Below are 19,296 nucleotides of genomic sequence, written 5' to 3'. Positions count from 1 at the left end.
ACTCCCCCGGGCGAAAGTACAGGGAAGGATGAATCCCTAGAGGTGGCTGATGCATTCAAAAGGCTTAAAAGTGCCTTCCTGACGAAGACAGCCCTGCCCAACCTCGTACCCCCTACCCCAGAGGCGAAAAATATAGGGCATGCCTATTCATCATCCTCGGAGCACTCAGATCAAGAACAGCTAGAGGAGGATGATCAAAGCATAAGCAAAGTAAGCGTGGTCTCGCAAAAGAGTGCAGGCGAGCCTAATGCCAGCAGTGTGGAGGCCCTTCTGGATGAAGAGGACATATCAGATATGTTCGACCCGGACACCATAAGGCACCCCAGATCGACAGACTGGACGCCTTCTCCTAGAGTAGCCCTTTACATGGCCCAAAAAATGAGGAAGCCTATGGAAAAAGACATTAGATTCAGACTCAAAGCTGAGTGTCCGAGGCCAGAGCTGACTGGGAAAGTTGCAGATACACCCGAACTCGACGCAAAGATGCTAACCTTCATTACGAAGGCAGGGAAAGACACCAGGAAAGGTATGGATAGGGCATGGAAAACATGCCAAGACAAGCTGCTAGACATAGCCGGCCCTATAGCAAAGATAATGGACCTGGCCGAAAGGGCCAGAGATACAGGGGAGCCAGTCGACCCATCCATCCTAGCAAACTGGGCGCAGAGGGCAGTCTGCATGCTAGGCAATGCAAACTGCGCCATATCTTCAGAACGACGCAGATCAGCCCTATTGAAAATTGATAACAAACTTGGGGACTTAGCGTCCTATGAAGCCGGGGAAAGCGCCCAAGTTCTCCTGTTCGGTGATACATTCGTTAAGGAGATGAACAGGTTCGTCGGTACATATACGGCGCTGGAGAAAGCGCAGGCCTCTATCAGGAAGGTGTTTCCGGGAAGAGTTTTTTCAGGGGCCGGTCGATATAGAGGCCGCTCGACCGGCCGCTTCAATAACAGAAGAGCGCAAGGCCCCAGAGCCCAATATTGGGAGACCCGACAACAAGACGCATTCTTCCCGAACAGAGGACGAGCCTCGCGGGGACGCGGATATTACCGACACCAGAACAATAATACAGGTGAGAGAACGCACAGCGACCTATCCTCATGTGGGGGGCAGGACAACGCTCTATTTGCACAGCTGGCGCGAGTTATCGTCAGATGCGTGGGTCCTTCAGACCGTACAAGGCTTTATACTAGAGTTCATATATCACCCAGTGCAGAATCGGCCTCCTCACAGAATTCAAATGACGCAAACAGAAGAAGCGCTATTAGGAGCAGAGATCCAAGCTTTAGCGCAGAAAAACGCGATAGAGAGGGCGACCGAGAGCGCCCATTCCTTCCTGAGCAATATTTTCCTAGTACATCGCAAGGACAAAGTTCGTCCAGTGATCAATCTGAAGGAGCTCAACAGCTGGTTAGTGTACAAACACTTCAAGATGGAAGGGATCCATCTACTAGGAGACTTGCTCAGGAAGGGAGATTGGCTAGCGTGCCTGGACCTGAAAGACGCATATCTCACTGTGCCCATAGCAGCGCCTTTCCGACACTTCCTAAGATTCAGATGGGGAAGCGAGCTCTGGCAATTCAAATGCCTGCCGTTCGGTCTAGCATCCGCACCATGGGCATTCACCAAGCTCATGAGGCCCGTTGCGACAGCACTTCGAAAACAAGGATGTCGGATGATCGTCTACTTAGATGACATCCTTTTCATGGCCGAAGACAAAGACCGCTTACAAAAACAGGTCCACTGGGCGATAGAGCTGATCGCCAATCTGGGATTCCTGGTGAACAGAGACAAATCAGAGCTAGCGCCAACCAGGCGTCTAGAATTCTTAGGCTTCACCATAGATACAAAGAAAGCTACATTGGAGTTGCCAACTCAGAAAATGAAGGCTATCAAGAAAGATCTGAGGACAGCGCTCAAGAAGCCGCTGATCTCTCTTCGTTATCTAGCCAGGATAGTAGGGCTTTTGGCAGCATCCATACAAGCAGTATTTCCCGGGCCGTTACATTATTGAGCTCTTCAGAGGCTGAAGATCAAATACCTAAGGAAAGGCTGGAGATACCATCGACTAGTGCCCTTAGACGAAGAAAGCAAGTCCGAGCTCATCTGGTGGCTCCACAATATGGAAGGCTGGAACGGCCGCGCCATTTACAGCGACGTACCAGAGTTGGTTATAGAGTCAGATGCCAGCAGGTCCGGCTGGGGGCGCGATGTGGCGAGATAGAGACATGAGGAAGATGGTCAAAAGAAGAATTAGAACTTCATATCAATTGTCTAGAGTTACTAGCGGGATCTTTCGCAGTGAAAGCATTTACCAGGGACAAAGCACACTGCAGCATACTTCTCAGGATGGACAATATATCTGCAGTACGATATATCAACAAACTGGGAGGTACCAGGTCCAAGATGTTAGCGGAATTAGCGAAAGATTTCTAGCACGACTGCCTACAGAGACAGATCACAGTGAAGGCAGAGTATCTCCCAGGGGCCCTGAATTCAGTGGCAGACTGGAACTCCCGACACCTAGTGGATTACAGCGACTGGAAACTACACAGGGACATATTCGAGAGACTGGAAGCGAAATGGGGTCCCCTGCACACAGACCTGTTCGCCTCGAGACTGAACACTCAACGGGCGAAATACTTCAGCTGGAGGCTAGACCCGGAAGCCCAAGGCACCGACGCGTTCATGCATCATTAGGGGTCGCAGAAGCACTACGCTTTTCCCCCCTTTGCGATGCTGGCGAGGGTACTAGCAAAAGTGCGCAGAGACAAGGCGCAGATAGTGATAGTGACGCCAGAGTGGAAGTCGCAAGCTTGGTTTCCAGTTCTGATGGAACTTTCTACGAATTTTCCACAGAAGATTGCATACAGACCAGACTTGCTGGTCGATCCAGCAGGAGTTCCTCATCCTCCGATAGAGAATCAATCCTTGTCACTGATAGCGTGCAGAATTTCAGGCATAGATGGCGATTGCCAGGCCTTTCAGAAGACGCTACAAGACTTATCAATCTATCATGGGCCCCATCTACGATCAGGAGCTATAATTCCGCATGGCAAGCCTGGGACCTATGGTGCAGGAGGAGGAGTATATCTCCCATTTCAGCACCTGTAGTGCAAGTAGTGAATTTCCTAGCCAGCCTCCCTTCAGCAGGTAGAGCTTTCAGGACCGTAGGGGTATATAGGTCAGCAATCTCCGCGGGGCACGAGTTAGTGGACAGGGCACCAATAGGGGAACACCCGGCGGTGTCCCGATTGCTGGAAGGTGTGAAGATGAGCAAACCTCCCGGACCAAAGTACTCATCACTGTGGGATGTCCAAAAAATTATACATCTGTTCGAGCAATGGCCTAGTAACAACTCTCTATCAGGAAAGCAACTTTCAGGCAAATTAGCTACACTCCTTTGCCTATTGTCTTGTAGAAGAGTTTCAGACGTTAAAGCACTCGAAATAGACAGAAAGATGTATTACCCAGAAGGGATAGCCTTTACCATAGCGCAGCGTACAAAGACCAATTCTAAAGTGATCTCATACCCATATTGGCCGAATAATGAGAAATTGTGTGTGGCAAATTGCATAAAGTGTTATGAAGCAGCGACAGCAGCGTTTAGACCACAAAGAGTGAAACAATTGCTTATAGCGCGTATAAAACCACACAAAGCAGTCACATCAGCTACTATAGCTAGATGGGTGAAGGAAATAATGGAATTGGCAGGTATAGACACGTCTAAATTTGGGGCTCATTCTACCAGGGGAGCAATGGCTTCACGGGCTTTTGCAGTAGGAGTTCCGCTGCAAGAGATCATGAAAGCAGCAGACTGGTCGAGCGACTCAGTCTTTAAGACTTTTTATTTCAAACCAGTATCCAATATAGCAGCTGCTGTGGTAGAAAGCTTTGAACAAGCATAATGCTCGCCTCCGGTCTGGTCATAGAATAAAGATTGCCCATGCGACTAGCGCAGGAATTCTTGATTCTATTAAAGACACGGAGGCGAGCATTATCCCACCCTATGGAATACACCGATGGGTGTTATGTTATGATCTGTAACGGTTTCAAAGTTGTGTACGTAAAGACTTATTATGATATGTGACGAACTGTATTCCCCTTCCCTAACATGCGCATTTCTCTTTTTGCGTTGGAGAGGATCAAAAGAGTAACAGAGATTAGTGTATGGAAGGCAGCAGTCCTGCGAATTTAGAGCACGGCAAAGCTATCGAGGATAGAAAAGACAATTTCTGTTTGGAGTTACGATAATTCAGTTGGATTTTAGACTTTGTTCAGTTAATCGGTGCGCTGCAAAAGAAGAGGAAGGGACCCAGGGAAACGGGGACTTATAGCAGGAAGGATTGCCGGATTGGACAGTGAAAGAGAGGCTGTGGGACTACCAGGCAGAGAAGCCTCATGGGAAATGTACTTTTGTCATGTTAAGACGATGTTTTCATTTTTTCTTTTCTCTGTTTATACAAGTTATAAAAAAAAAAAAAAGTGTTATATATGAAAACAAAGACAGATTTAAAAAGCTGTGGTTAGCAGTAATTAAAGAAGATTAAGCATAATGCTCGCCTCCGTGTCTTTAATAGAATCAAGACTTCCTGCGCTAGTCGCATGGGCAATCTTTATTGCTAAGGAATTTGCCCATTTCCCAAGTAAGAGCAGTGTGGGGGACACCAAGTAGGAATCAGACTGTGGGACATCATATTGATAGATTTATTATCTTGTTTTACAATTAGTCCAAGCTCTTGGCCAGCTTCAAAGAAAATGCATTAAAATAATGAAAATGAACTCTAAGTGCCAAGTTCCCCTATTCTAAAACTCAAATGTTCAAGGAAATGATGTTCTTGTCAGGATGCATCAAAAGACAGTTTCTAGCCCAAATCCTATACTAGCCTTCCATTTTTATAGAAAATCTAACACATAAATCGAAAGGGTTTAACAACTAAAAAGATGCTTGACTGCTGCTTCTGTCCCAGATTTTCTCCCCGGATATAACATTCTTCAGGTCCCACTGTAATGGCTAAATGTTCCAACTAAGTCCCAAATAAAATCTTATTGGAGGAATTTCAGTCTCTTTCTCCAGACACCTCAGGTGCTGTTTTCACTTGTTTACCCCACTCCGGAGTCTTTCTGTTCCCCTCCAGGGATTCACACACTACCTCACCCTACTCAGTGTATTTCGCTCTTGTATTGTCCCTGTTCCAGGGTATTTTCACCCTCTACCCCACTTCTGGGGTCTATTGATTCTTGTTCTCCTATCCTGGTGTATCTTCACCCTCACTCCTTCTCTGGAGGCCTCTTGACTCTTGTTCCCCTCTACAAGAGTATCCTCACTCTCGCCCCCCTTTCTTAGGGTATCTTCACTCTCTTGGATTAGCTTCACTCAGAGAAGGGAATGTGTCTCTTAAGTGACCCCTTCAAACTTGACTCACCCCTTCTCACCTCTTGCCCTCCACGAGTAGTCAGGCTGCCCACAGTCTCTTCTTAACTGGGGAGCTTTAGCTTAACTATCACCTTCCACGGGCTAGTGCAGGCTGCCTTTCTTCCAGCTCATCTGGGCCCCTGGAGCAGAGGGGTGTGGGCTTCTTCTCCCCCTCTGGGTTCAGCTGGGCTCTTAGGTTTCCCTTTTCAACATAGCAGGGTATCTACCAGGCACAAGGCAGCCTTCCCCTGTATCAGGCTGCTTCTCCACTTCAGCACAGCAGGGCAGTTACATGCAACACAGCCTTCCTTCCCCTGCTTCAGGTTCCTTCTAAACTTTTTTCCCCAAATCAGTGAGATGGGGCACCAGTCTCCAGATGAGACAACTTGCAATTGACCTGGCTCTCCTTTTAAATCAATCTTTCTCCCCATGGCCGACAATCAATTGGCTGAACTGTCCAGCTTGACCATTGGTGGAAGTATTGATTTCATCATAGCCTCCCAGGATAGGTCATCCCCTATTGGTCAGTTCAAATAACAGTTAAGTCGATTAGGAGTTTCAATTAACTCCTATATAAGAGCTTGGCTCCAGTTAATCTGGTTTGCTCCTCCTGGGTAGATGGTAGGTATGGCTCATTGTTTTACGAAAAAAAGGTTTTATTTTATTTCCCCAGGCCTTTGTGGTGCTATAGATGTTATTTCATTAGTTTACAGACAGTCTTTAATTGGCAATTGAACCCGGGTCTTCTATATTGGAGATACCAGTTCTACCACTGTGCTAGTTCAGCTGTGTTGCTATTCCGTGGTGAGGGAGGTTGAAGCCTTTTTCCTGCATCTAAAGTGTTTTTCCTCTCCATGCTGGCAGCGCATCTCGCTGCATTTTGCCCGCTTGACCAGCTGCACCTCTCCTTTCACTGCCTCAGGTCTTCTGAGATGTGTAAGTTGAGGGAAATAAAATGCGATTCACCACAGCAGTTTCATTGGTAATTTTCCAGAAAATGAAAGTGAACGCTGTTATCTGGTGAACTACAGAAAAAATTAAAAGCAATTTTAAAATAGGTTTAAAAAAATACATTCACAAATTTAGTTGATAAAATCCCTACATTTTTAAAATGAATATTATGTAATGGCAGTAGAACTACTTTTACCAGATCTATGACATTTGGTCTAGAATGCAAATTTGTTTTACTCACAGTCACTAACAAGCGCTGGTCTACACAAAATACATTTCACCCTGAATAAGGATTACTACAACAGCCTCATGCAACTAAATACCGACCAGTCAAAGCTGCAGGTTTGGATAACGTGCTGTACTGGTTCTGTGTAGCCATCATACTTTGACGTGGGCTCAGTGGTGGTGAAGTGACAAGAGAGAGTTCCTCTATGATAATGCTGCTTTTGGGGTGATTCTTGGGAAGTTCATTTAATCGTTGCTCCAAAGAATATTTTAAAAGGTCTAGTTTCTGGCTTGATTCGTTAAATCTTGCTTGGGCCTAGATGAAAATAAAAGTACATTCATTTTTAAACAAATATGCCAATATACAGTTTTGAATGTAAAAAATGAACCAAAGTTAATGATACCTCAGAAAGTGCTTTCCTGTCTGTGACTCTTCCAGAACCAAGTAACTTCATCACATTTTTTGCACCCTCTGCTACTGCAAACTCTATCCTAAAATGATGCAGTAATTCTTCCATCCGAAGCTCAAGAGGACTAATTACAGGCTTTGCTGGAAAGAGAAAACAAACATTAATATACATTTTGATAAATGGTTACTTTTTTCTAGCGATGACAATCAAAAGTAATGACTTAGTAACCAATCATTTTACGACAAATGAAGGCAATATGCAGATGACATTCAGAATGAAATTGCACTTCAACCTAGTGAAGTACGAATTATGCTATCAACTAGACTAGTCACACTTGGTGAACACCATCCATAGTCTATTGTCAATCATATGGTTAAGGAGGTCTATAAAAAAAAACAATGAACGTAGGTTTACATATCCAACAGAATGCTCAGGCATCCTCAGTCCGAAGGACAGATTTCAGTGCATGTATCCTAGTTGCTTGTTTAGTAGAATAACTACTCATCCTGGAATGCACAACATGCCAGTTGAAATCTCCATTCTCCCAGCTACTAATGTTGGGTGGCTTGTGAAAATATTAAATAAACTGGCAAATCAAATGTTGCTTTTATGCAGGTTCTTGGCCTTCCATATATTACTACAATCAGCCAACAACGACTTTACAATATATCAAAGCATGGACATCAGGAGAACACCAAATGATGGATCATGTGTCTGATCCCTGCTTCCAGATCACAGTCAAACGTTGAAAACAAAGTGATGCATCGCAGTGACTACTGTACTCTTAGTTCATTGTTAGGTAGATTTTCCTTCTTGAGTGAAATTATCCACACTTTGAGAGTCCCCCAGCATTTTTGCTGGACTATTTGATTTTGGACCAATTCTCCTGAGTGATTACCTTTCTCCACACTCGATCATCCTTTTACTCTGACCCAGGGACATTTTTTTACCTCTTTTTGGTACTTTTTAAAGGGAGTTCTTTCCTCCAACTTTTCTGGCATCTACCTTTTCTTTTTGCAGCACACAGCACTTTCTGTGCAGTGTTGCTAGGAGTTCCTAGATCTTCATTTTTATTTTACCTGTGATAACACATGTTTCCAGGGCAGGAGGGACACTTGTCCCACCTTCATTTTATTTTGAGAGATCAGCAAATCTCACCGTAAGTGGAGTGCTGAGGGGAAACAATGTCCTTTTTCACTCCTCTCCAGCAACATTTTGGTTACTGTGACACGATCATCTGACAGGCTGGTGGCAGTGTATCTTTTTGCACAACCTTTTGTGGACGTTTGTCGCAGGCTGTCTTCGCAGCTACGGTAAGGGACACAAGGGTCACCATTTGCCTAAAAAGATGGCTATACTTTAAGCCCCGTTCTTAAGAACCTGTCCTTTCCTGAGCCTTCTACCTAGCTATGTGGGGGGAGGTATTTTGTCTTTGCAAAGCCTGCAAATACCGAGTGCCAGAGAGGAAAGGAAGCGGGGGAGGTGACCGAACCTCCCCTGGTCTTTGTCCTGCAGTGTGCCTGCCTGGAGCTAGTTTGCACTGGGAGGCTGGCTGTCCATATTGGACAGTCACCCCCCCCACCCAAGTTGAAGTGGTGCATTAATGGCGATTGGTGGACTCAGCTGATGTTCCTGGATAAAAACGAGGGTCCTGGAGCTGAAACTCAACCACTGGAACCAAGGTTCCGACGAAGGACGTCTCCAGCCACTTCCAGCGAACGTCATAGCTGTCTGAGCAACCACTGCTGTTCCGACCTCAGCTTCTGCGCGACCGGGAAGGCTCCAAGAGCTGGATTTCCTCCGTTGGGACTGGTGGGCCTAAGCAGTCAAAAGGCGAACTGCATTTTGCACCCTCCCTGGAAGAGCTACGACCTCCACTGCCCACAATTCGCCAACGGTACTCTGCCATTTTGCAGTGCAACGTCTTCCGAAGCGCAGTCCCGTCTGAAACATTGCAGTCATCATTCTGAAACTCCAGAGATTGGACCCCATCTCCTTAAAGTCCCCTCAGTCAAGACTAGGACTGAGAACCGGAGCAAAGTGCACCGCACAACGGTCCTTCACCAGAGCCATGAAAATAGCACCAACGAGCCAGTACTGCAAAAACCCTCTGCTGAGCATCTCGCCACACAAGTGCAACCGACAGATCAACTCAAAGATTTTCATTCCAGTCGCCAAGACTGAGAAAGCCGAACCAGGTCTGCTGTTGTCTCACCGAGGGAACTGTCCTGCTGTATCAGATTCATTGCTGAAAGGTACTGCCCTGCTTCTAGTTACCTACCTGGAGTATTGCTTTGTTGATCATATGCTTCACAGGGCTGAAGATATCTGCATCTCAGAATCCTCCAGGACCTACCTTAAGCTACATTGGGGTTAACAACCAGTTGTGCTCAACCTTGCCTTGGGACACTTGTCCTTGGGGCAATCCGGCTAGAGAACTTAAATTTCCTTGCCAAAGTAAACCTGACCGTTACCAAATTGCAAACTTGATGAGTTGCTACTGAAATCTGCTCCTTTGATCCCAGACTCTGCTTTCTGGCCTTGACTTCCTCAGCCTTTGGTCACTGGTGTCCCAGTGTCCTCTGCCTTTGTGAGACTCACCTAAGACAGGGTTGGACTTTCGAAGATAGTCTAAGCTAAAGTTATAAAAAGTTATCAAAGTCTCCATAGGTTTGCATATACGTTTTAGGTGGTTTGATTACGTGATTAGTTACCATTATTGCTATTCTGAAGTATCTAACTCTGAAAATTACAACTGTTATATTGTGTGATAGTACTAACCTTATTTGAATGCTACAAGCCTTAGTGTATATAAATATCTTTTTTAGTGGGGCGCTGTTGTGCGGCTAATCAAGATGGTCGCTGCCTGAGAGGCTTCGGTCGAAAGCCACCGATATCAAGACAAAAATCCTCCTCTATACGACCCTGCTCTCCCTCTGGAGATCGCAGGCTTTATTCTGAAACTCCGGGTCACCTTTTGAGCCAAAAACTTTCCCCGACTGATCGCGAGGAGCAGGGTGAGACAGTGGCGGGGTGAGACGCTGTCCAGCCGCAGCCTCGCCACATTTACCAGCACTGGTACTGGGGGAGGGGCGGCATTCCCGCGCCTAGCAACGATCCACATATTGCCGCCTCCCCACTCAGCAATCCCTGTGTCTGCACCAGCTGAAGGCAACCCCTCAACTAGCGAAGCGGGTGACCGAGAGTTTGCTGGATCCTTGCCCCGGCCCACTATGACCATACAGGTGGCTGGGACCTGGTGTGGACGGCTCTGGGACAGTGCAGGGTTTCTGGGTCCAGTTGCTGTGCGGGACCAACTGACACCCTTTGGGAGGCCCCCCGACCCACAGATCCTAACGACCCGGCCGGCTCAGGTAATCCATCGTCAGAGATTCAGCGCCAAACCTCTACTTCTCCTGAGTCCGGGGCTCAGCCCGACCCCAGGCGTTGGAGAGGAATGATGCCATCATGCCAAGCGCCGACCGCTGTGAACACCGCTACCACACCTGGACGCGGTTGGGGGTGGCCGGAAACCATCGCGACTCATCAGGGCACAACGTGTTACCCCGCCTTGCTTCCCAACCCAGAGGGGGGCAGACGCGACTGCATCCTCTGCTATCGGGACTCCTGCCCTCCCCGTCCGCACTGGAACTGATGTGTGCCGGGTGCAGCCACGCTGGCTACAGGAGGCACTCAACAAAGCGGCAGCTATCATCTGCTGGGGCCCCCCCTCGGGCAGGCCCCCGAGAACAGAACTGGCGAGGCATCCTGCTGCAGAGACGCGTGCTAAACCCCCGTCGGAGGCAGCTTGATGCTGCTTGGCCACCGCCGCCATACATTGGGTATGCTACACGATGTCCGATGACAGATCTGACCCGGCACCACAGCACTGATCCGGTCGGGTGAATTGAGGAGGGCCTGTACCCAGCCCCGTTTATTGCGAATTAGACCTTGCCTTTGCACCTTGGCCTTGAAGACCCATTAAACTATACCCTTTCCCACTATCTGGCCCCTCCACATCAAAGTGCTATTAAACCCAGCTTGCATTATCATACAAGGGGAGCCCCTGTCCCTCCGACAGCAACGCATGCAGTGCACCAGGACTCCAGCGGCATTGCACTCGCTGATGGCAGCAACCTTGAGAAGTGTATGTGCGGGAGCGCACGCCGTGTTGTTGGAAGCTCTCTCGTGCTGGGTGACTGGCATCTACAACTACCTGCTCCCTACACACAACCCGTCTTGATATTCTGCTCTGTGCATAGCCGGGTGGAGCGGGCCCCACACCTCAGACTGTCTTCCATGTCCGACCAACTACTCCTTGCAGGAAAAGATAATGTACCGGGGGAACATCACCCTAAAGGGCGCACTGGGCCAGACCCCCCCCCCTGCAAGCAGACTCTCCACCCTAGCCCCATCTGATCCCGCCACAGACTTGGCACTTGGAGGAGAGGCCTGATTGCCACTGCCCACACCAGATACTCCAGGCGACGCTGATCTTGTGGAGCCGCAACTGTCAGACAGAAGCCAAGACGGAACGGATGCATATTGAAGGAACCAACTCCAGGGAATCATGAATTTGTAACATGGAACCTGATTCTGTCGCTCTATTTAAAGTAATGATGCAGAACAAACAGATTCTTGCAAGAGAGAGCTCCGACTGAATCTTCCTAAGTATCTTTGAGGGGAAAAAGAGAAAGATCAGAAGGTCCCGCATAAAACACAGGTTTCAGGGATTGTACCCATAAACCCTCTGGATGCCTGAAAATACCCTCAAAATCTGCAATGATTTGAAGACCATATATAGAATACCCAAATAAGAAGTATTCGTCCTGAAGAAAGCGGCCATTAAAGGATCCCGCTGAAACCGGTTGACTATCATTTTAGTGGTATTGGCCTGATAAACCAGACCACGATACCCCACATACATATATAGGAAGGGGCTCGCATACAAGAAAAAATTATCATTGCTACCTACCTCTATTCCCCTACTAGGCGAAGAGAGAACTAGCTAGCTCTAACCATATTTTTTAAATTTATTTTTATTTTAAATATTCATTTTTTGTTATAAGACACACAGAATGGAGGCGGCAACAATAAATAGATATACTGACCCCCATGTAGTGTGCACTAATTTTTTAAGATTAGGAAAGTAGTGAGAGAGGAAAGGGCCAGGACCTTTACATACCAGTTGTAGTCGGCACATCAGCATAAACTAGGGCTGGCACCGACTCCATAAGAGGTTCAGAAACACAGGGCTAACAAGATTATCCCTAGGGATCTAGCTATAGGAATAATTTGTTAACAATCATCCTCCTGTTATTTTTGTGATAATACGATTTTGGTAAAGAACAGGAGGTGACCACCCATCGACTCCTTTTGTAGTTACCCCCCATCTGATTCCGCCACAGACTTGGCACTTGGAGAGGCCTGATTGCCACTGCCCACACCCGATACTCCAGGCGACGCTGATCTCGTGGAGCCGCAACTCAGACAGGCCCAGACCCCCACACCGCCCCAGATATTGTCCTGCAATCTTGTACAATCAGACAATACGGCCAAGTGTGGCACCGCTGCAAGACTTATTAGTACCAGTCTCTTAACGGTACACTCACTACCCGCCTGCTACAAAACATCCTGCCCGACAGCCGGGACGAGCGTGCCTGTCCCCCCGGCATCAATACCAGCAGCACTGGGAAGCAACAGCGCAAGAGAGGGGTACTGCAATAGGATAGTACCGCAATGCATACCTTGAACGGGCCCAACACACACCTGTACCCACTATCAATGGACCAATCCCACGCAACGGGCGACCTCCGACAAATGGCCATGTGACCCAACAACAAGATACTGGTGCAAATGGGAGATTTTCGCTGGGGATTGAAACGCACAGGACTAAACCATGAGACCACGCAGGCGGCTTATCCAGGTCACTGATCCGAGGGATCTGCATGAGGGCACCCTTACATTGCGACACCACGCTACCACACACCACCCCAACGGAGTCTGACTTTCCCCCAGATCCAATCGGCATCGGCACCTAGACGCACTGCTCTGTGGACAATGCCACCATGCTAAACCCTAAGAAACAGGCCAAAATTGATCAATTCGCCTGCTCTGACCAGCCTCAATTACTGCCGTCTCCTTCGTCAAGCCAACCACCATCTCAGATAGACATTACAGCCCTGAAGCAAACACTGCTAGCCCGAATAAGCAGTACTGATAACATGGGCGCCAGAATTGAAGCTCTGACATGTAAAGTGGACATTTCAGCTATTCAGATCGATAAACTGTTTGGGCGCATGACTAAGCCGAGCAGCAAAAAGTGGAAGGTGAGAATAAAGTATCTACTCTACAACGGGAAGTGGCAGACCTACAGCAAGCCGTAAAGAAAGTAATGGCCAAAAGTGACGACCTGGAAGGTCGTTCCAGATGGAACATGCGCATACCCCGGCCCAAGTCCATCGCTATCGACAACATGGAAGAGTTCACAGACACTTATGCCCCAGATCTTGGACAACCCCCCACTAACAATATTCATGGTGGAGCGTTCACACCGCTCGTTAGCAGCAAAACGGTGCCCCTGAGCGCCCTATCATAGCCAAAATATTTAGCTACCGAGCCCGGAACATTATCCTTCGCTCTGCCAGAGAAAAGGCGGAACTGCGCTGGGGCTCCGCCGTAATTAGACTGTTTCCAGACTTCAGTCCAGCAGTCCAGGACCAACGAAAGAAGTTTCAATCTGTTAAAAACATTCTTCGGAGTAAACGCATCAAATACGCAATGCTGTACCCGGTCAAACTCTGTGTGCAACATAATGGGTCCATTGTCTTCTTTACCTAGCCCAGAAGCTGCAGAGCGCTTTGCATTGAACCTCCCAGACCCCAGAGTATCCCCTAGACGCTCACCTCAACAACCCTAAAGGTTGACTACACGTAGGCGACCCCAACTGCACTATCCAGACTAAGGTGTGAAGGCGACTTCCGGAGCCCCGAGAGCGGGTCCCAGAGGCATCATTTCATGGCAGCAGCCTGCAGGAGCGCATTGGCTGCCCTTAGCGCACCTCCAACTGCAGACACTGCCGGACTGTTCTACTGAGTTAATGGGACAAGTTGGGAATGGGGGGACAATTGGGGGCAGGTTGTTTATGGTTTATGGCGTGGGTGGAACTGGTGAGGGGGGAAGCCAAGTCGTTGGCTAGTTGGTTTACTTTTAATGGTTATTTGGGTAATTAATATGTTCCTGATTACTCATGTTACTCACAAAGGGCCAATACACATAACCAGACAAAAAGCCACAATATATGCTCACACTGTTCAGATGACATCTCTCACCACTTAGTCTCCTCGAGTGCTATGGCTACGCAGGCAGTAGGAGGGAAGACCGGGACGGCAATGTCGATACTGTTATGGAATATGAAGAGGTTTACCAATCTAAGAAAACTTGACCGATTGCTAACTACAGTAGAAAGCACGAGATAAATATATTATGTCTACAAGAGACGCACCTTGCCAGAGGGGTCGCCATCCCTAGACTCACGGGATGGGGCATCCATAGGTACGAATCATCCTATACATCACACTCCAGAGGTGTAGCCACCTACATCCACGGAACCTTACAATACAGGCTTCACGAGCAGATAACGGACGTGAAGGGAAGGTACATAATACTGGCTGGGGAACTACATGGCACTAAACTTCTACCCCAACACATATGCACCCAACACCGACTCTCCGGAGTTCTTTCACCAATGCGTAAAACACATACACAAGTTCCCCGGCTACAGGATTATATGGGACGGCGATTTTAACCTGGCTCCTACGCTAGAAATGGATAGATCGGCAACCCTCCAAACAACCCTCCCAATGGCAGGTAAGGCATGGTCCACCATTTCCCAGTACCACGACCTATGGCGCTTCCAGCATCCAGATGCTAGGGAGTACACGTTCTTCTCTGGAGTGCACGGTAGTTCATCCAGGTTCAACTACATAATGGTCACATCCTGGTCCTCTGGAAAACAACAGAGGCATCTATCCTCCAACGGACACTATCCGACCACTCACCTGTCCTAGTCCGCATCGGAGCCCTTACAAACCCCCCGCTGCCCCCTCCCCCAAGTCCCCGACGGTGGAGATTCAGAGCTTCTGCTCTAGAAGACATGGCTTTTCAGTCAGAGATAGGACAGGATATTCAGACTTTTTTCCAGGCCAATGTAGTCTCGGTTCCTGATCCAGGTATAATATGGGAAGCCTTTAAAGTTTACCTAAGGGGGTGTTGTATTTCCAAAGAGGGCGGAGTACTTGAAGCCCTCTGAAGGTCCATGCGGGTATTAGAAGACATGATCAGTGCAGGGGAGAACAAACATGGCATTGCAGACACCCCCAAGCTCCACAGTGAGCTGCAGACCCGCAGGGAGGAACTCTAACAATTAGCTATCAGTGAGGAGAGATACTTGGGGGACCCATTCCTTGCGACAAGATAGAGGGAGGGGGACCGTCCGAGTAAAACTCTGGCCTGGGCTATTAGGAAGCAAAAACAATCTACAAGCATAGCCGAGGTCAAAAGCCTTGAGGGGAACCCAGTTAAAGATCTGCAAGGGATCAATAACGAATTTTGGGAATACTACAATCAGCTGTACACATCACGTCCTAACCTCGGACATGATGAATTGACACGATACCCAGACGATGTAGCATTGGGTTGGTGTCATGATGCCTACCCCCGGGCATCCGGATCGTGTCCATCAGCCCCGGGAGCAGGCATCCAGATACTCATTAAAACCCCAACAGCCCCGGCTGGGGGCTGTTTGGATTCAGTCCTGGCGCCTTAGGCGCCACGCTCATCATAGAAAATAGTCCTGGCGCCATAGGCGCCAGGCTCATAGACTTTACTTACCTTATGCAGACCATGCTGCAAATGAGTCCAAGCCAACGTGAGGCCTGGATGCGACTATTTTATTACAGGGACTATTTTTCACTCGGGTGTGGTTCTGGGGAACTTCTTACCTGGGACTACTTTGCAGGCTATTTAAACTACGCCCGAACAGCAGCCCATGCTCCGCGTTATTTTGCATCCAGCAGCGTGACGCTCACCGTGTCTGCAAGTCAGCATCCAGTCTTCTGCCACACCCGCCTCGAATCCCGGAGCTCCTAGACAAAAGGAAAAGAAAGGAGAAGGGGTTAGATCACGGACATTATTTGATTCCTTACCCGGTTCCGGACCCAGCACATCTCCGAGCCTAGAAAGGACATTATTTCAGCACGCGTCTCTTCGCCAACAGCAGCACCGCGTTATACTCACCAGTCCACCGCATCTTTCGACTCAGCGCTGCCTCCATCATTTTCTTCGTCGAAATCCAGCACCTGGGGGGAAAACAAAAGGAATAACAAGGTGAGCCGAAAAAAACGACAAAAACAATCTCTTTGCCACCACAGGCTTACCTGCTTTACCACCGGAGGTGGTATTCTTTAATTCGCCGCATCTTCCTATGCCGCACCTATAAAGGGAGAGAAAACAGCAAGTTAAACTCATGCAACTTTTACCGGACAGTGTTTGGTAATACAGATTCTTACCTGATTGCCATCAGCTGCCTCCATGCAATATTCTTTTGGACCCAGCTGCAACCTAACGAGGGAATGGAACAAGAGTGAACATCGGACATATTGAACTCTTTGAACTTTATAGACGCTGGAGTTAATATTCCTCCGGAACTCCTCCAGTACCTTCAACCCAGTGAAGTAACTGGTATCTACGCACCCCTGCATGCCATGCAGGATGGAGAGCTCATTTAAAAACATAAGGTGAGATTACCAAAAGGGGATATCGGAGGTGATTAGTGGGGAGCACGAGAACTGTTGGGGGGCCATCACTAAAGTCCACGGGTGGCTAAATCCCTTTCTCCACTTGCAGGAGAATACTTCTACGAGCCCAGCAGACAAGATTAGGCGGGCCAGTCCAGACTGTCATCTCTTCACTACGCATCACGTTGGTGGAGACCGCAGCTGTCCGGGTCCGATCGACGCCCCTGTGGGAACCAGGTGAGCGTAACAGATGGTTAGACTGAGATCAAGGCGGCTCCCTTAATAACCCTATTACTGAAGAGAAAATCTGCAAGGCTATAAAGTTGCTCCCCAGTGGAAAGACTCCCGGGCCAGATGGGATAACAGCTGATTTTTACAAAGCATATGAAGACCTAGTGCTACCCCACCTTCTGGGTATGTATGAAAGCGCCTTCTCCAGCAGCTCCCTCCCAGAATCCACTAGATCAGCCTGCGCTCCTAAAGCCTGGGAAAACTCCCCCGACAATTATCATACCGGACACCATCGCTTATCAACACTGACAATACAATTCTTGCTAAAATACCCTCTAACCGTATTCTCCCATACATGCCAGCACAGGTCCTTGCGGACCAAGCTGGCTTTATCCCAGGCCGCTCTATGCAGCATAACCTAAGGCGCCCATTCACCCATATGCACAGTGTAAACCCAGAGGTATCAATGGCGATAGCTGCTCTTGACGCTGAAAAGGCCTTTGACTCTGGATTTGGGCTAACATATATTCGGTAGGTCAAAACACTATACACAACCCCCAGCAGCAATATACACAAACGGCACGACCTGTGAGCACATCTACCCCAAATGTGGCAGGCGTCAGGGCTGCCCTTTCTCCCCAGTCTTATTTGCCCTCGCAATGGAGCCTTTAGCATGCCAGATTCGGGAACTGCACTCGCACAGGGGTATTCGCCTACACAACCACCTCACCATTGTGTCCCTATATGCGGACGATATCCTTCTATATATTAAACACCCCTTGCAAAACCTGACTCCATTAACATAAGAAGTGGTTAGATTTGGGGAGTTGTCCGGGCTCAGAATTAACTGGAAATCGGAGGTCCTTCCGTTGACCCCTACCGTACAGCAAACGGACGTGGGTGACGGTTTTCGCTGGTGCCCCCAGGGGATAAGTTACTTAAGCATCATGGTCTCCACTACACTAGATGGCCTATATAGGGACAACTACATAAATACTCTGGAGGCTCTAGAGCAGAAGGTAGAAGCGTGGATGCTACTCCCCATATCTCAGGCGGCCTACATAACTTCTCTATATCTTCAATAATGTACCATTGTGGCACCCCGCGCGCTATTGGACCCGTGTCCGGAGACTGATGTCAAGACTGGGCCGGGAAACAACCTAGGATAGCCTATGAAACCCTTGCATGCCCGTATTAACAAGGTGGCCTGGAATACCCGGATATGTATTTATACTACTTGCCAGCCCAGGTACAATATATAGCCGGATGGGATCCCCCCTAACCACGATTCACCTCGCTCTCAATTAGCAATGGCAATCACTGCCCCAGATGAACTGGTGGGCATGTTATAGGACACCAGAGAAACCACCCCGAAAGGGGAGATCCGACCCTTGGCAGTAACCTGCAAAGCCTGGGATAGGATTTGTCAGCTGCTCGAGACCACTCCCTACTACCTACCTGGACTACCAATTTACAACATAGTACGGATTCCACTCATGCACGAAAAATTCTTCAAAGAACACTTCCAAACACTAGTAGTGGGGGCCCTGGGCGACATTGTACATAATTGCCGATGTATACTCTGAGAGGAACTCAAAGCAAGGGGAGAACATAACGCTGTGACTTTGATACACTACTACAGACTAAGGGGTATACTCGAGAACAAATGGCCAGACTTCCCTCTAGCCCCCTCCTCACACCCAGCCCAGTGCTACATTACACAACCCCTGTCCACCAGGAAACTAGTATCTACCATTTATAAATTAATCAGAAGTCGGAAAAGTGTGAAGAATCAAAGGTATAAAAACACTTTGGAGACAGCTCTCTGAGCCACTGAGCGAGGAACAATGGAACTCTGTCTGCATGCAAACCCGTTATATATCCCTAAACTGCCGATACAGGCTAATTCAGTACAAATGTATCCACCAGCTTTACTACTCTCCCATCACCCTGAGCAGGTTATTCCCAGAGAGACCTGTCTGTAAAGGATGCGGGGCACAATCTGCAGTCTATCACGTTACTTGGAGCAGCCCCTGCATCAGACCATTCTGGACAAGCATTGAAGAAGCCATGTCCGATATGTTACCCCCATCGAGGAAATACTCTCCGAAACTTTGGCTACTAGCCCCGATTGAAGAGGGAACACGCACTGAAAGGAAACTCTTAGGCATGGCTTCAGTGATGGCTAGATACCTGGTGGTTAGACCGTGAGCAAGATCCAGCTCCCCCACATTCCTGAAGTAGCTGGAATGTATGAACTTTT

At 48.2% G+C, this 19,296-nt stretch overlaps 1 protein-coding gene across 1 annotated transcript in view; it reads right to left on the bottom strand.

The window, feature by feature from the left end:
- PKN2 (protein kinase N2) overlaps positions 1–19,296 on the bottom strand; it is a 1,791,501-nt gene that overhangs the window by 1,230,621 nt on the left and 541,584 nt on the right. The window contains exons 5-6 of the mRNA XM_069641740.1: positions 7,000–7,145; positions 6,698–6,911 (exon numbers count right to left, since the gene is read on the bottom strand). Of these exons, the coding sequence (XP_069497841.1) occupies positions 6,698–6,911; positions 7,000–7,145 (360 nt within the window). The remainder of the gene's footprint in view (positions 1–6,697; positions 6,912–6,999; positions 7,146–19,296) is intronic.

This window comes from Ambystoma mexicanum, chromosome 1q (assembly GCF_040938575.1).
Source record: "Ambystoma mexicanum isolate Mex_15411 chromosome 1q, UKY_AmexF1_1, whole genome shotgun sequence".
NCBI classification, from domain to species: domain Eukaryota; kingdom Metazoa; phylum Chordata; class Amphibia; order Caudata; family Ambystomatidae; genus Ambystoma; species Ambystoma mexicanum.
This window is presented reverse-complemented; position numbering and strand designations above follow the sequence as displayed.